This window comes from Apteryx mantelli, chromosome 8 (assembly GCF_036417845.1).
Source record: "Apteryx mantelli isolate bAptMan1 chromosome 8, bAptMan1.hap1, whole genome shotgun sequence".
NCBI classification, from domain to species: Eukaryota; Metazoa; Chordata; class Aves; order Apterygiformes; family Apterygidae; genus Apteryx; species Apteryx mantelli.
Genome location: NC_089985.1, coordinates 9,040,624 through 9,058,910, shown reverse-complemented (window position 1 = coordinate 9,058,910; position 18,287 = coordinate 9,040,624). Strand labels below are relative to the sequence as shown.

Genomic DNA, 18,287 nt, shown 5'->3' with positions numbered 1-18,287 from the left:
TGTTGCTAACTGAGTTCTTGCATGTTTTCCCTGTCCTTTATGGAAGGAAGGATTTTTTGAGTCATGTTAGCCAGTTTGTGTTAGACTAACCCACTACATAAATGGAAATTGTAGTTCTCGGGGGGGGGGGGGAACAAACTATCAAAATAATCTAGAAGCTTGGGGAGATGTCCTAAAATTCAGGTGGTGATAGTTGCATAGCCAGTATGGCTCTCCCCCAGAGTAGAAAGGGATTTAAAGTAAATCTCTTGGTGTTTGGATTAAACTGGACTTTATCCTTATGTGTCTGAACAACAGCTGTTGGGATTATAGCCACAGAATTATCAATCCCATCTGGCAGGCTTTCCCCTACCCCCTAAAATAAGGGTGACATAAACATTTAAAAATTAATAATGTTTGCATTATCTTAATTTCTTAGGTGGCAAAGGATTTATTGGGGGAGCATATTCAGTTGTTGGAAAAGAGAATCTTGTTTGTTTGTAAATGAAAGGCAAGAGTTTTCAGGGATTAACAGGAGGTTTTCCAGGGGAAACAGTGGATGGGGTAAAATCACGACATATGTCAGAATTGCTGCCTGTATTAGGACACATGACTGATCTAGAAAATTTATACTCAAGCCTCAGCACATTAACAATCTGATGATAATATAGAGTGTATATCTGTTGCTTTGCATTGCTATTGCTGTTTGTTAGTGCTAGAGCGTTCAGGCTGTTGTAGCAAGTGCTGCTAAATCACATTACGCAGGCCGTTCTTGCACAGTCTTTATAATAGATCAGCTTTCCTTATTAAAGTTGCTGGTCTGGTTGCTACTTGATACGAAGCTTTTCCACAGCTTTGGTGGTAATTGGATCAGATTGTTCATCAGATGCGTTTTATCATGAGAGATTGAATGTGTTTATTTAAAAAATGAGCTGAAAATAATGTCTTACGAAAGTCATCATGTGTTTTTGTCAATGATTCTTTTGGTTTTGCCTCTGTTTCTTTTTGTAAAGATTTGTTCCTAGGCCGCTAGGCCTGAATGGAGAATAGGAAGTCATTCCAGCTGTTTTCCTTGCGTTGGCACTCAGTGCTGAACAGGAATTGCTGAGCAAAGAACATCGTTTCCCAAGAGGGGTTTGCTGGGGTAGCACAAAGGCAGCCTGGATTTTTTTTTAATTAAAAGTTCCTGCCAAATACTATCATCAAGGGCAAGGGGAGGGAGGGAGTGAAGGAAATACATGAAGTCTGGAGTCTACTTGAAAGAACGAGAAACCTGCCTGAGAAAGCAAAGGAGCAATGTTTTTCTCTGCTGAAGTCTTGCTTTTTAACATATAACCACATAGCCAGAAAAGAGAACTGTTTTTTTTTTTTTTGTCTCCTGTGAATCTTGGTTCTGACTATTGCTTCTCCAACTAAGTTGGAGGGATTGTGCAACTTTGCACTTGGTTTTGGACTAGCTAGTGGAACAAAAAATAAGCAGAATTCCTTCTCTTAAGTGGGCGCCAAATTATCAACTGACACATCATGCCACATAATGGTGACAAATGCATGTCTGGTCATGGCTCGCAGTGAGCTTAAGTTCTCTTTAAATAAATAAATAAACAAAAAAGAGCAATAACTTCTTTGCTTTCCATTTGCTGTGCGAAAGAAAGGTTAAGAAAACAAGCCATAAAGAATACCTGACACGTTTTGGGGGGAAGAGGAAGTTACAGAGCCATTTCACCCCCTGCTTGCTAGGTTTAATCCAAGATAAATCTGTAATGACTGAAACAGTGCCACTTGATGCTGCCTGGTGTTGGATGGGAAATGCCTCTGGTGGTTTCTCCCAGTCCTCAGTGCACTGGTGACCACTTTACAAACTCCTCCATTGTATTTGACACTTTCTGGTATTCTTGTTGGCAGTATTACTAGAGAATTGCCTTGCAGTTAGAATAGTTCCCTCTAGCAAGGCAGGTTCAGGTAAGAATGTCCTTGTGGATCAAAGACTGTATGTTTTAGGTCATACTTGGAGGATGCTACAGAATCCCTCTTGCAGAATTCTTTAATGTGGAAGGCAGCTGTGCCTATACCAAGACTGATAGATCACCCTTCTAGGGCTAGCGTGGCTCCTGACAGGTCAGTTGTGGACAACTATGCAGTAACTTTTTACAGGAAAAGTTCCTCTGTGAATCCTGTCTCTGTTCAGTTTGTAACCCGAGGTGGAAGTGTTTAATATTCCTTTGACGTTTTTTAGTTTTAGTGTTCTCTAATATAACTGCAGAGTTATTAATTGTCGGTTCTAGGTTTTTATTTTCCTGTCCAGTTCATCTCTCTGAGCACAGTAACATATTGCACAATTAATTTGTTGTTTATAATACTCTCTTTAAATGAATATCTTCCATCCTGTTTAGTGGTGTGTTTGCAACTGATGCTTGGGGGAAAAAAACAGCAGGCTTCTGCTTGAACTTTTGTGCTATAGTATTCAGCCTTGGCCAGGTTTTAAATTCCTACTCAGTTCTTACTGAGGAAAAAGTGAGTTTGACTTCAGCTAGAGCCTTGTCTATGTAAAAACTTCAGAACGTCGTCTTGTCTGGTTAGGATGTCATTCCGATGCAAAGGATAGGGTTTGAGTTTGCCAAGTAATGCCTTGATGCAAGCAGGCTGAATGCTTGTTCAGAAATACAAAACAGCAATCTACAGTCTCTATTGCTGGTTGGTAGGTTTTCTTAACTTTTCTCTAATATAACTGTTTTTTTATGTTCATGTATTGATTTTTAGGTAGGCATATATAATCTGAAGGACTTTTATTTGTCTGATTTGTCAGATCTTTTGAAGAACTTGGAAACAAACTGGATTTGAGGCTTTATATACCTAAAATGTTCAGGTACTATGTTCAGCTGTCACTGCCGTGGGTACTTTGAAAGTATCCTTTTATTATACACATCGTAATACACACTAAACGGGGCTTTTTTGGTCTATAATTTTACTTGGAGGCAGACAATGGGATTACTTCTTTAAGCAGACCATTGAATTGTTTGTTTTCATTGCATGTCTTTTTACTGTCATGCACGCTGTTTCATTTGTGCTTTTATATAGATAAAATTTATCTCATGTATTCTTCTAAACTTGGATTCTCTCTAAAATTTTCCACTCTGCTGGTATCTGAATACAGGAGGATTTCCCTTCACAGAATTTTGTTTATGTTTTTGTTTTGCTTTTTGGACTTTGTCTAATTCTTCAGTAAAGATCAGCTGTTAGAGAATTGGGGGAACTTTCAAAATACGAGCCATTTCCTGACATTGTCTAGCGCCTCAAGCATTGTGGACTTCGATCTCCTTCCTGTCTTTTGTTTCTGGGATGATAATATTGTCTTTAAATAAGTTCAAATAAAAATAGATGTAATAGAGCTGGAAATAGAAACTAGTATCCTTAAGTGAATGTCTTTACTGTCTGAGCACAATGTGCCAATAATAATAAAACAACTTAATCCCAGAGGATACTAGACTGTGTACAGTCTATAGTTCTAATCCTGTCACTTTTCCCTTGCAAGTAAAGCCACTGAAGTCGCTAGGAGCAGTTCTTCAAGGAAGTGATATATACACTTCGCTGCGGCAGCAGCCAAGTAGCAAGAGCACAAGTAATAAGAGGAATTTCTCTTTAGTGAGGATGCTGGAGCATACTCTTCCCAAAAGTTCACAGAATTCTTTAGCTAGGCGTGCTTGATGGTTTTAAAGTTACATCAAACTGGTCTAAATGCATTGAAGGGGTAGTATTCTATTAATCTACATCAGAATGGCATCAAATTGCATCAACTATGCTGGATATTTGACCTTGTGGATCCACGTTATCATCTATTTATGCATTATAGTTGTGCCTAAAGGTCTCAGCTAGGATTTAAATACTCTTGTCCTGGAAACTTTGGAAGTGGGTAGAATCTGTCTCAAGAATGTAATGAAAAGCAAAAGGCAGCCCACAATAGGAAGGATATAGGACAAGGTACAAAGGTAAATACCAACAAGAGCAAGTATTTATAGACCACTATCGATATGCATTTTTGACATCAAAATAAAGGTTAATCTCAAAGGTGATTTTATCATTTTGAAAGTGTTACTTGGGTGTATATTGGTAGCATACAAAAGAAGAATCCTGGAAGGGAGCTTTTCCATTGGGAGCTTGTGGCAGGCATTGATCTGTGAGAAAAATCATCAGCGGAGGTGAGAGACAAAGGGAGAGTCAGAAAGACAGCGGAGTTTCCGAGGGATCTTAAAAGTAAATATTAAATAACTGCATTTGGTGCAGTAGAAAGTGGGAGCTGCCACAGGGATTCCAAGGAATTAAATGTCTGAAACAGTGGGGAAGAAACTTGCATTTTGAATGGTCTGGTAGAGAGGAATATGGTCTTTGGAAAGTTCAGAATTTGCAATAGGTGGAAGACAAGTCATAACACAAAAGGAAAAAGGTTGGAGCTGAGACCTGCTGGTAAAAGCAATTTTGTCTCCCCTAGCAAAATAGGTCACTTTGAGAAATATCTTTAGTACCCATTTTCTTAATCTAGATATATCCTGATCAACAAAGTCTTAGCACTGCACTTTACACGTGTAGGACAATGAAGAGGGAGAAGTAGACGTGCCATGTAGGTTGCTCGATTAGGCCACTACAATAGCGGTGCTTGCTCTTTAACGTAGAGAAAGCAGAGATTTGGGTGTATGTAATGATGCTGTTCATTCTGAGTGACTGGCATTGCATCTAATAACATGACTGAGCATCCTCCTTATGTGTGCAGTGATGTGAACATTAAAGCAAATGTATTACTAGCTGCATTTCAAAACTGCCTTTCCGTTATTCTTTTCAAATAGGCACAGAATTCCTCCTTCGAGTACCTGGTTCTTCACAGCGTTAGTAGAAGACAGTATAACAGCAACCATTTGAGCAAGATCTGGGGTCCACAGAGTCTGCTGAGGGCAAGTCACTGGTGTATGGGCTGTAGCACCTGACTATGCGATATTTTAGAGATGGAGGAGGTAAAAAAAACAAAACAAACCCCAACTCTCCAAAGCCTGGATTTTATTGTGCTGCACTACAGATTTGCTTTCTTATTTAGCGATTTCTGTGTTGAGGACTATGGCAGTTGATAAAGCTCTGAAAATTGAATTGTTCAGAAGTGGTATGTATGATGAGAAAACATTACCAGGTTGCAGAGGGAGCAGTATGCATATTTCAAAAGTTAATTGTTACATATTTACTTATAATTCTTGTTCTTTGCTCCTCCCTGAAAATCTAAAGGGTGCTGAAAAGAAAACTGTATGGAGTAGGAGGCGGATTTAATGGTGCCTACTTGACTCTGCAGCAGAGCTATAAGAGGGCAATAAAATCCTCATAAAATTTTTGAAATCAGGTAGAATGAATATAGCATAAAAGAAAACAAGGGACCCACAAATGAGCTGAATTCTTGCTTCACTTCAATTATTTCCTCTAATCCAATGAAAAGAAGAAAAAAGATGACAACTCCGTAACAGTAAGATAACTTACTGTTATTTGAGCACTGGGAAGAAGTTAGGTTTAGTAGCCCAGGCCAACTGAAAATGAGATTCTTTTTCATGTCTGCACTTTGAGTTGAATCAAAGCTTATATTCTGCTTTCTGTTATGCTAATGGGAATCCTTTGCCGCCTTGAATTAACACCACTGTGATCTGAGATCAGAGAATTGCAGAGTGCCCATCTTAAGTGAAAGCCTGCAAGAATTTGTTTTGGATCTAGTTGAGAAATCTGTCCATGATGTTCAATTCAATAGTCTTCAACATGCAGAAACCGCTCTTATGTGTCTGTTATTCAGCAGGCTTCTTAAAGTGGTGTCTGGGAATCTGAGTATTTTAAAATATGTCCCACAACAAAGTTTTTAAAGTTTAATATGGGTTATTTCAATCAAAATAAGATAAATTAGCTATGATAGTAATACAGAGATTTATGATTAATTTATCCCTATTATTTTAATGACCTGTTAGAGGATGAGTGTTGTGTTTGTGTATAACTTTCAGAAATGCTGAGCTTTGCTTTGGGGTTCACAATTCACAAGATGTTTTATTCTGGTTTTCCTCATATTTTAAGCCTAAGGTAAGGAGTTGCTTTTGGAGGTTTAAACTGTGATCTCTAACATATATAATGCCTTTTAAAACATGATTATTAGGACAGTAATTGCTGTAGGAAGAGAATTTAAAGTGAAACTCTTCATTTACTCTTTCTGGAAACTACGTATGTATAACGTGAATGAGTCAAATTTAAGACATGCTATCTGATTATAACTGAGTGGCTGGGAGGGACAAAGTCCTTGCACTTTGAACTAGTTAGATATAAATGCAGAGCTAACTGGCAAAGCTCCGTTTGGAGGAATGGGAGGCCCCAGACAGAGCAGGAAGTACTCCCAGCATCCTAAATATAGACATTAAAATATAATAATTAAGTCCACTGTCCTCTGGGGAGTGCTTGGATTAAAGGATACCACAGTGATGCTGACTTTCAGAGGAGGAAATATTTCCTTTTAAGAGGAAAAGTGAAAAAGACACGAGACTAAAAATTAAGGAGTTGGAAATCCTCATAGTAAGCATAGGTTTATACTGTTTAGGTATACTGTAACAGGGCCGTAAAAGGCATACGTGCAGTGTATCTCTAACCAAAGCAAAATGAAACAGAAGCAGAAGGCAAGGAGAAAAAAAGTTATGATTGTAAATGGGAACTTCTGAGAGATCATTTAATCAAATAGTTAAATTTCTGGTTCTGGAAACTGAAGCCTGTTAGAAAAGAGCATGAAGTGTGGCATGTAATTTGGGAATGGGGAGGAAGATTGAGTACCAAGTAGCCAATGGTGGTAAATAACAAATTCGTACATGTATTGAAAATAAGAAGCTTCTTTTGGAGAATCAGACCATTTATGGTGATGAGAGAGCAATTAAGGAAAATAAGAATTTTGCAAAATCAATCATGTATTTGTTTGTGCCTTGACCAATTGAATTTTTAAACCTTATTAGGGTGTGAAAAAAGAACCGAGACCCAGAGAATGTTGTCTTCTGAGTGACACTTTTGTGAGAGACCTGTTTGATTCATAAATCAGAAAAGGTTCTTTTTTCTTAATTCAGTGGATGCAAGCAAAATGGCCCATTTGTATCACAATTTTGGTAAGATTTTTGCTCATATTTGATGTACTCGATTTATGACACTTTCTCAGAGCGGTGGCAGAAAACTCAGAATTTACGATACTGGTGATGGAAGAGTGAGTGTGTGTGCATGTGTGTGTGTGTGTAAAAGACCAGAGAACCAGTCCTTTCCCTGAAAAATGAAGAAAAGAAATCAATGAGCTCCCTCTCCTTGTCTTCTCCTTTATATATACACTTGCCTATTCCTGTTTGAACCGATAATAAAATAAAGGAATGTGGTCCCATTGCTCACAAACAGAGCACTCTCAACAGCATAGGCAACTTCCAGTTCATTAATATCTTTCCTATCCCTCCAAATAGCCTTGTGTTTTGAGCATTGTGCAGTATCAAAATTCTCTGCTTACGACCTCTTCAGGGCTAAACCCATGACCTCTTCTGCCTGCTTTGTACTATCTTCTTTGGAAAGAAATTACTGAGTGAAACATCTTACCATGTGACAATATTTTGTGAGTGTGTGTGTGTATATATGTATATGTGTGTATATATATATATGTAATCTTGTATTTTATAATCATTTCATGAAATGATCAAATCATATATATACAAAAATAAATAAAAATATATAAATTGTATCATTTTGAAAGGATAGTCAACTCATGCAGCTCACATACAGTTCACATATAATTCCTGTGCCTAAACTATCGGCTGACAAGGTTGTCTTGGAGCTCAGCTGTGTGCCAAGGCCAGCCCATTCCTGCCATGGCCAGGGAGGACTAATGTGGAGCCACTGCCCTTTTCAACCTCAAACACTTCTGGGCTTCTTCCTTTTCCCCCTTCCTCACATAACTTGTGACACTTGAGTAAAGAAAGATTTTGGTGTGAAGCTTATACAGTTGGAAATTTGGTCTGCTCTTTTATGATGCTGTTACTTTGGTCACTGTATTTACAGGTATATAATGTTTTGGGGATATATTGGCTTCCTGTTTTCAGTCTTCCGTAACTTTTTTTTGGAGGAGAGACTAATAATCTCTATTAGAGTTCTTTGTAGGCACTGGGGTTGGTTCTGGTCTCACAAGGGTGTAAATTGGGAGAAATGGAATTGACGTCAGGAGAATTACCCAGAGTCAAATTTGTAATTGAGCAATGCCTTTTTATATGATTTAAGTGTTTATTCTTTGCAGAAAGTTTTAAAATTGTTCAAATGAGGCCCTTGGACTCTGCTCAAAGGTGAATTTTTTGGAAAGTTTGAGCAAAAAACATTTCATCCATGTGTGAGTATGAGGAGAGTGGAAAACTATTTTCCCCCTCCATAAGACTTGTCGCTGCCTTCTTTTGAACAGCTCTGCAGCGTGACTGGCTGAGGCCTGTATACTAAAATTTGGCATTGAAATAGTCCTAACTGTGAAGTGTTTTAGAGTTTTGGCTTTGATTTGACTGAATTATGAGCCTTAGAAAATCACATACTGAGCATGCAGTTCAAGATTTATTTTGTTTTTTTTTTTTTTCCTGCAAAGCTTGTAAAGGGTGCAGTCAAGAGAGGATTTGCTGTGAATGAACACCTGAGTAGCTATATAGTAAAAAATAATGAAATGTACTGCTTTGAAACAGAAGGGAAATGTGAGACTGGGGAAGGAATAGAAAACCTTGTAAAGTGCTTATGGCCTGAAGAAAAGTTTCTGTGTGTTTTGTAGAATTCATGATTGAGACTAAAGTGCCTAGGATCTGCTGTCTCTGCTCCTAAAGAGCAGAGAGAGAATCAGAGAGAGATTTCTGCAGACTTAGTGAAGGGCAGGTTTTAGAACAAGACTTTGAGATACATTTTCAGTACTTACACTCTGACAGTCCTTCTGGATCAAAAGGTTCAGGGGATTTGAAATAAAATGTGCTGTTATTCTCCATATGATGGTGCAGATGGTGCAGTTTACCAGTGATGTGACCATGGTTTTGCAAGCAGCATTGCTTTGAAGTCTTAACAAGTGAAACTCTGTATGCACTTGCTGTTCTTGAATGAAATAGATAGGCTGCCTAGATCTGTTTTAAGATTATACAAAAAAAAACCAACCACATCCTATTGGACAGCATGGTCTGTGAAACAGTGCGTGCTTATCTAATTGCAATCACATGTGAAATGAGAGGTCAAGGGAAGGCTGGATGTGTGTCCTTAACTACGTATTTTTTCTGACTTCCATTAGGTTAATTATGCAACCTTATGAATCATTAATTTAGTTTTATGTATGGGAGCTCTGCTGCATTTCCTCTGGCATTTTACAGTGAGGCTGGTTACTTTTTCAAATTACTTGAAGGCCTATATTTAATTCCTAGTGTCAACAAAGACAGAGTATGATGAACTTGTATATCTGGTTCTTTACTGAGTTGCTACTGTATTGTCACATCTTTCAACACTGAGCCCAGAGTGAATGTGGAACATTGTTTTTCCCTTTCTGCACAGGGATAAAGATTGCAAAGGTTACGGGCAGTAGATCAGACATACTGTGTGTGGTATAATTTTCCTTTCAGGGACAAAGATGCTGAGATCTGTCCTTTCTCACCAAAACTTGCTTTGATTAGTTAGTGGTTTGAAATTTAAATTTAATTTTTCATCACAACAGTTCTTCTTCCTGGCTGACACATAGTGACAGTGCATCTCATTCATTTAAAGAATAAACATATCCAAGTTAGTTTATTTTCAAATGAGGAGGACTTAGGACCTAACTCACCTCTGTCATCCTCTACATCAGCGCGCAGTATGTGCAAAGCACTGCTAATGTGCTGGTGGAAACGACTGCATTAGGCACATGGTGGTGAGGTGCTTTGTGATGTAAAGGACCTTTAGCGTAGGGGAGACTGTAGTGCACTGAACGTTAAGCGCTACCTGACTAACTAGCTGTGTAATTAACTGAAAAGCACCATCTCAAGTGTGTGCAGTGTAAAGGAATATTAGTAGAAGATTTTCATATGATAACTGTAGCAAAGGGCTCTGTGTAACCAAGCTACAGGTCAGAGTCCATAGTCATTAAAACGCAATATAAAACTTGTTTGTGTTTGCATTTCTATAGTCTGTGCATTCTGTAGCTGCATTGTCTCACCTGGGTGTGAATTTTCTTAACTTTTTAAGTAGTTTCAACCTCAAGGACTGTACTATGCAGCATATGTTAGTTATCAGATTGAGGGCATATGCCATAAAGGGAAAGCAAGTATTAAATGCGGTTACAAGGAAACCAAAACAATAATAATTAATGAGATACTGATAGAGAAGCTTAATAGAAACAGTATTTGTTTCCTTTTGTAGATATGCACTTCTAATACACCATCCGTCTCAGGGGTGTCTCTTGTACGTGCTTTATTCTAGATCATAAACTCTCGTATTTTCTGTGGTAGGATGAACAGAAAGATTGTCTTGTGGAATTTTCTCTTCCAATTAGCAATTGTATATGTTTGTTAGCATCTTTGAGGCAGTAGCCACTGCTTCTTAAAAAAAATAAAAAATAAAAAATCGAGGGAGGGCGGTAATATTAGAACAAGGTTCAATGCAAAGACATGGTTATTAGGAAATGTCTAGCATGTCTAACATGTAAACAGCTCTAGCCCCTGGCACAATCAGGCACCAGGGAGCGGGAACTGCTTGAGTGGGCACTGCCATCGAAAGGAATGTCTTGAAACCATGGCCTAACTTCTGTTTTCGTAATGCAAGAAGTATTTTTCCTTTTTTGGAAAAAAATAACAACAGAGTTGTGGGGTGTTTTTCCTTAACCATCTCCCACTGATGATCATTTCCCACTGAAGCTCATTTGCCTGTGGATTTCTGTTACCTGCCTTCTTTCCTTTTAGGCTGTGTGATGCCTTTCCCTCATGGAGAAGGTGTCTAGGACAGTTCTTGCATCACCTGGTCACTTTGTCCTTTTCCTTTGCTTCCCTGAATATTTTCCGTATTTGGGTGTTTCTGACTTCTGTTTCCTTTTCTCTTTCTGTTAGCCCCTTAGCTGAGGCAGTAGGACCAGCTGCTCTTTAGTTCCAACTGGTTTATAGGTCTTTTGCTTTGTCTTTTAATGGAAATGCCTGGGAGCCAGCTGTAGCAACAGCTATAAAAGGAAAAATCGTCACTCTGTGTCTAGCTAGCTTCTCTGTGGACAGTCAGCAAGTTCTTGCCGGGCTGTAAGTGGTCAGTGATCTGCGGTTTGAGAACTTTCCACACCCAGAAGTATTTTTGTATATAACATTTCACTATGAGAAGTGTAAGATTGCATCCACAAGTGGATTTGTATTTCTTTCTTGTTGCAAGGAGGAGGGAGTGCACGCTCTGATGTAATAGAGAAATGATTCTGATTCAGTAGAAAGAGCAGAAGCAGGGCTTGATTATGACAGGAATGTAGTTAGTTGCATGTCACATGATTTGGAAAGAATCAAATATTTAACACAACATTGACCATGAGTGTGGTTCATTGGTATATATCAATTTCATGATTAAAGTGTGTTGAAACTTCAAAACAGCAATTCTAGTAAAACGAGTTGCAGACTGCACTTATTCTTTTTAATGCTTCCTTCTGTCCTTGCAATCTTTATGGAACATCTTCTAGATTATTCAGAACCTGCTTTGTCTTCACATTATGTCTGTGCATTCTGATCCTGTCTTCTGGTCTCAAATACTACAGTGATAGTCTTAGAAGGTAACTAAATGGAAGTAAAATATTACATATGCCTTTCCAGCATTAAATAACCAGTGTTTGGATACAAGGTAGATTTTTTAGGGCCCTATACTGAACATATTCCTTAGTTTCTACGAGTCCAAAATATGTGTGTGTGTGTGTACATGTACACACACAAATATATACATACATACACAGACACACATGTATATTCTGGTAGACGCTAGTAAGAACTTCCTAGAGTATGAAGTTAAGATGGGCTCTTCTGTTAAATCTGAAGTCAGCATAGTATATTGTTTTATCCACTGGGAAAGATTCTACGAGTCTGAGAGAAGTTTCTTGTGTTTCCTGTAATGGCATTGTTGTAGCTGTGGGGTCTGATGATATAAATATGGTCAGGTTAGCAGAAGGAGGCAATGTATTTAAATTGACCTCCTCGTCTAGCTGGAAAGCAAGCAAATATTGTGGCCTAAGAAAGGCTCACTGTGTTGGAAGACACTGTCCCCTCCCCTGTCAGCTGGTTTAATGAAGATACCACCCGGACCTACAAATATCCTTTGTACTGAGTGTGAGAGTTATCGGTAGAATCCAGACTTCCAAGAAACCAGAAAACTGCAAATATTAGAGCTGACAGAGGATTCGGATAATCAAATTTTCACTAAAAATCTGTTGAAAATGTGACTGTGCTGGGCTCTTTTCAGTACAGCATTTGATGGAATTGTTAGAAGATGACTCAGTCCCATGGAGGGCTGAACCCGCAGTTCTCTTCAATTTCAGGATCTAAGCTCCAATTCATCAAAGATCTTACAAATATAAATCCTTTTGATGTGAATGTGTTCTAAGCTTATGCTAAAGTAAAGCTAGTGTTTACATGCTTTTCTGAACTGGCATGCCAAGTAGGGACAAAAATAAGATTAAACAAATTAGCCAGACTACGTTGTGCTGTGGGTTGTCCTGGCCATCTTGTTTGCAGTTTTCCCTTGACAACTATACTAGTTAAAGGAAACAGTTTTTAGAAGCTTTCTCATGTAAACTGATTTAAGGGGCTAAGTAAACTAGATTCAGATTTCAATCAAGTAAATACTGATGTTTTCCACGAAGGACATACTGTTTTAGTATTGGAGGGGTTGTTTGTTTGTTTGTTTGTTTTTTCCCTGCCTCTTCCTTATAGAGCAATAATTCTCAGCACAGAATATGAATTCTTCCTTCAGGCTAATCCTGATACTTTCCCCCAGATTAGCTGACTGAGGACACTATAGAGCAAGTATACCAAATATCCTATTGCATACCACATTTTAACTGCAAACTTATCATCTTCAAGGCTCGCTTACAAATGTGAGTTGTGAATACCTGCCTCTTAAATATATCTATCTTTATGAGTGAATTTAGTGCCTATGACAGCAAAAGATGGATGATACTGGAAAGACCAGGATAACAACAGTCCACCATTTTCAGGAGCGTTTTGGACCGTAGAAAACTGTAGCTAGTGACAAATGTAGTCAATAAAAAGGGTGGCTTTTTGCTGCTCGCCAAACTGGAAGGGTTTGTCTGGCACTCCTTCCTGAAAAAAACCTCTCACCAGGAGAGGTGGGCCAAGAGGAGTCATAAACATCATCCATAAAAGGGCTTAAGCCCTACCTTGAGTGAAAAGTGCTGAGCTTGTCTGTCAATAATCAGGTATTCACTAAAGACCTAAACTGAAATTTGCAATTCAGTAGAAGCAAAACTGGGTCAAATATGGGCTCTTTCTTCCCCCTGTACTAACTCACTGCCATTTTCTAACTGTTAAAGAAATAGTTAGAAATAGCTGTCTTTTTTGTGACTGCCATCCAAAATAATGGTAGTGGCACTAATGCACTCATTGTGGCACTAGAACATCTTACCTTTATAAAGCTTTTATTTCAATACAGAATAATTATTTGGATTTGGTGTTTTATTCCCTGTAGCTGAGTATCCATTTTCATATGCTAACATACATTTGTCCTATTCAACAGCAATTTGATGTGCAACTGCTTGCAAGCCTGCTGGGCTAGCTGCATGAATTCCATGCAAATGTAGTTCTTTGCACCTAAAAGTTATGATGGGAAAAAACTGTTTGCAAAATCTAAAGTTTTCAAAACCCTGTGTGTAGTTTTAAAGGAGAAGCCAAGGGCCCTTGGAAAATCTAGATCTTGATTTGTATGCTACAGTAATTTTTAGTCAGATTATTGAAGACTCTATCTGCTACAGTTTAGTCTGGGTCATTTCTATATTACACAGATAAACTAAACATGCAGCCTGGAAAATAATCAGATCAGTTGATCCATGACAACACAGCTCAATCACAGCTTAAAATAATGTTCCTTGCTATTGTATACTTCCTCATGTCAACACCTGCAAGTGATAATAGTCTCTCCAAACTAGTACTGCTCCTGAGATAGTTGATAGTAACACTTGTGTATAAATGTGTAAATATTCTCGGTGTTAGAGCTGAGATATGGGAAATCTGAACCATTTGCTTCAATTCTTAGCTCTTTCACTGACTTGTACAATAATCTGTGCACTCAACTTTCATTTTTAAGTCCAAAAAGTCAGGTAACTGTAAGGCCAACTCGAGGCAACTTAATTAGTGTTTGTAAGGTGTTTTGAGATCCTTGTATGAGCATGCTGATGTCTGCAGTTAGTGTTTGTGCAGCAAAGATGCTCGTGGTACATGTAGGCTTGTATGTGAGCAAGGGACTCCCACAGAAATGAAAAATAAGGATATTGTGCCTCAGCCTGTATAAAGAGGGTAGTGGGAAATGTGATGGACTATATCAGTTACAGAATCAGTGTAAAAAACTTTGGTTTTTTGTTGGATAGCTGCCAGGTGGCTCATAGGAGATGAATTGCAAGAACTGTTTTTGGGTAAAAGTCTGTTACGTGCAGTAGGATGACAAACGTACCAACATACGTATCTCACGGGACAGGGTGTGAGTCAGAGGATGGGCTCGCTGAGGACCGTGTGGACCTGCGGCTGCCCTGGCGCAGGCAGGTTGGCATGGGGAGGAGGAGGAGGAGGAAGGCCCTCGGCACGCTCCTGGCGCCATTCGCGTGCTGTTTTGTGCTTTGGTGAGCTCTATGAGTTGCTCGGGCAGGCTTGCTGCAGTGTCTGCAGAGCAGCAGTGCTACAGCGTAACGTACTGCCTCTAGTAACGGTAGTGTGGATTGCTATAATGTCGAATTTCTTTACTTTCAAACTTGTAGAGATAGGGTTTAAAATTAAGCTTGGCTTGAAATTCCTGCCTTGTATTTGTTTTAACTAGCACAGCTCAACAGTTCTGGTTATTTGACTGTTATACATTTATAACTATTACTGTGCTGTTTTGCAGTTTAAAATCCAAATCCTCCTTTTTAACCTCTATTTGTGAATCATTTTGTAACGTTTTGATTTGAAAGCTGTATTATGTTTATACCTATTTTGCCCGACACTAATGTGGTAGAAATCTTTACTGGGTCCTGGGCACAAGTTGCCCCTTCGCAGGTGACAGCAGCGGCCAGGCAGCCTGAGAGGTGGCTTTTACTGCGCTGTCGTCCCTGGGGCTTTCGGTGCCTGCCGCGGCTCTGAGAGGGAGCGCGGATGTTCTGAGAGGCGCTTCACTTCTCCGCGCGTTGTGCGAAGGCGCTGCGTGCTTCCCGAGCCGGGGGCTTCCCGGGGAGGAGGCGCGCGAGGAGGCTTCTGCAGTCCGCAGCCCTTAACTGCCGAGCGCGCCGCTCCCCCGCCCGCTGGGCGCGAGCCCCCTTCCCGGGCTGCCCGCCGCCTCTCGGGGCCGCGCCGCGCCGCGGGCCGCTGCAGCGGGCGCGGACACGCCGCCCTTCCTCCGCGATAACTTTGCGGGCCGGGGCGGGCAGCGATAAACAGGAAGCCCCTCGGCGGGGCCGGGGCCGGGCTGAGGCGGGGCCTGGCGCGGCCGCCCGCCCTCCCGCGCCGCGGAGCCGAGGGGCCGCACGGCTCGCCTCGCCTCGGCCCGGCCCGCGGCGGCGGCGGCCGCTGACAGGGCGGAGCGGAGCAGCGCGGCGCGGCGCGGCCGGCGGTGGCGCCCAGCGGCAGCGGCATGCCCCGTCGAGGCGCCCGGCACGGAGCTGAGAATGAAATTGCTGTGGAAAGCTAAAATGGTAACGGGGCCCCCTTCCCGCCGGGGCGCCGGGGTCAGGCGGGGCTGCGCGCCGGGCGCCTCTCTGGAAGCGGTTGCGGGCTGCCGGCCCCGCGCTCTTCTTTGCTTCTGAACGATGCCCGAGTTGCGCGTGGGAGTGTGCCTGGGGCAGGGTGCGAGCGAGCGGCGTGGGGAAGATGAAGAAGGCGCTTCGGAGGAGGAAGTTAGCCGAGTCCCTCCGGATAAATTCCGATTTATGTTTTCTGACTCGGTTGCAGCGGCTTGCCTGCTTTTGTACGGTTAAGAATAATAACTTGGGGAGCGAGGAGTCATTTCGGCACATGTTCAGTTATAGTTTGGAAGATGCTGCGCTTTTTTCCTCCCCTGTTTAATATTTGCAAGTTTTATAGCCTCGACTCTGTGCAAAGTTTTTGTAGCTAGAAATAATAGACTTTGAAAAAGCAAACCACAAGTTCTTTAGATCCCTCCTGTCAAAAGAAACGAAGAGTTGCTGTATTTTAAACGCTTGCTACCTTCAAAGTTGAAAGACTGTCTGCCTAAGTAATTCAACAGTTTTAAAAGTGCAATTCCTTCCATAAATGAAAGGCCAAAGAGATTAATTGCTTTAGAAAAAAGGGGAGGGGGAGGGAGAGGGAAGACAGACTGCTAATCAAAACCAAACTATTTCCTTAGAAAAGACTTTATACAACTATTTAAAATATGTGCTTGTCTAGGAAAAATAGCTAAATGGAAAGTCAGGGTATCTTGATACCACAGGAAAGGCTGGCTTGCCAAGAGTATCTCCAGAGTTCCCTCAATCTAAAAGTATCGCTTTGATTGTTGTGTTTACTTTGTGCAGCCCATCTTCTGCGCTGTGCTCTGCATGAAGCAGTAGTGCACCTGGTATAGATTGTGGTTAGCAGAAGAGGGGAAAAAGTTCCTTTTTCTCTCTTTTTTTTTTTTCTTCATTCCCTGGCAGAGCTCAATTCAGGACTGGGGTGAAGAGGTAGAAGAGGGAGCTGTTTACCATGTCACCCTTAAAAGAGTGCAGATTCAGCAGGCTGCCAACAAAGGAGCAAGATGGCTAGGGGTAAGTAAAGCTGGCACAGCGGCATTTTGGAAGACTGCTCCTGGACTTTGGAGCCTGCTCTGGGGAGCTGAATTCCACAGGAATAGTTATGATATTAACTTTTAGCACTGACTGGTTTCACCATTAAAAAGAAAAAAACTGAATTTGCCTGTGTCATGTGAAAGAACTCTCTTCTTGTGTTAACTCTTCCTCTTTTGCTGATAGGCATAGCAAGGATTTGACTGATTGTGGTGATACTTAATGCAGAAATAAGGATCTTAGATTTGTGACCTGATCCAAAAGTTGAGTATTTACCAGTTATTTCAGATCGGGCTGCGGCTCATCTCTGCTGCTAGGAATCTGTCTCAGGCGGCTCAAAAAAACAGTCATGGTATTTTGCCTAATGAGGATTTCTCCAAAGTTAGTGGAAAATTCCTCAAAACTTAAGCAAATATAGATTTGGGCCTTATCTCCTTATTGCTTTCTCAGCCAGATGTGGCGTTTGTCTTCCCTTTTAATTGCCTGCACTTCTGCAAGAAGTGTTGCTGAATGCTGTTTTTCAAAGCATGAATGCTTTAGTGGTGAATGCAGTAAGCTTTAACACACATGCACTTAATTTGGCATGCTGCTAAGTGCCTTCACCTTTGTCAGGCTAGGTCCGCAGCTGATATAAAAAGTCCTCACTTCACTGAAATCAGTGGAGCTGTGGCAGTTTGAGCCATATCTTCAGGAGGTGGCTATAGCTTTGGTGTTATTTTGTTATGTTTATAAATTTTCTTCAGGATCAAAGGCAACAATAGGAGAGCTTGGTTTAATGCAGTATCCAGGTCAGTATTTTAAAGACCCTTAGAACTACCCTGAGATTTATATCAAATAGATTTCTTGTTAAGTTCCATGACATAAAGCGGTACAGCAGTGCTGAAACCACAGTCAAGAAAGATAAGCAAATTTTGTCCTGCTTACAGATAGTGCTTAGAATTTCCCCTTTCCATATTTCCAAGAAGTACACAGAGTTCTAATCAGAACAGATAATTTCAAATCTGCTTCCTTTGATGAGTGGCAGATTTCCCATCTCTGCCTCCTGTTTATAGCAGGATTGGGGGAAAAATATTAGAATGTATTTTTGAGCTCCTGTAAATTTCCCAGATGGTGGTTTTTGTAAGAGGTGGAGATCATTTTGAATGAGCCTGTTTCCTATAAATATAGTTTAGAAAAAGTGGAATTTTTTCCTGTTTCAGCTGTGGTTGTTCCTTGTTTGTAGAATGAGTTTGCTAGGTCTTGATCATGTTCTGAAGGGAAGAGTTTGTGTGTGTTCCTGAGATCATCACCACAGCTGATAGTGCTGATCTTAACAAGG

General features: G+C 40.5%; 1 protein-coding gene across 2 annotated transcripts in view; it reads left to right on the top strand.

The window, feature by feature from the left end:
• Nucleotides 1-4,953: 4,953 nt before the first annotated feature.
• RGL1 (ral guanine nucleotide dissociation stimulator like 1) overlaps nt 4,954-18,287 on the top strand; it is a 90,453-nt gene continuing 77,119 nt past the window's right edge. The window contains exons 1-2 of one of the 2 annotated variants that reach the window (XM_067300547.1): nt 15,765-15,883; nt 16,841-16,951. In XM_067300547.1, the coding sequence (XP_067156648.1) occupies nt 15,857-15,883; nt 16,841-16,951 (138 nt within the window). In that variant the 5' untranslated portion in view covers nt 15,765-15,856. Of the gene's footprint in view, nt 4,980-15,764; nt 15,884-16,840; nt 16,952-18,287 lie in introns of those variants that run through there. The other variant, XM_067300548.1, reaches the window with a different exon arrangement.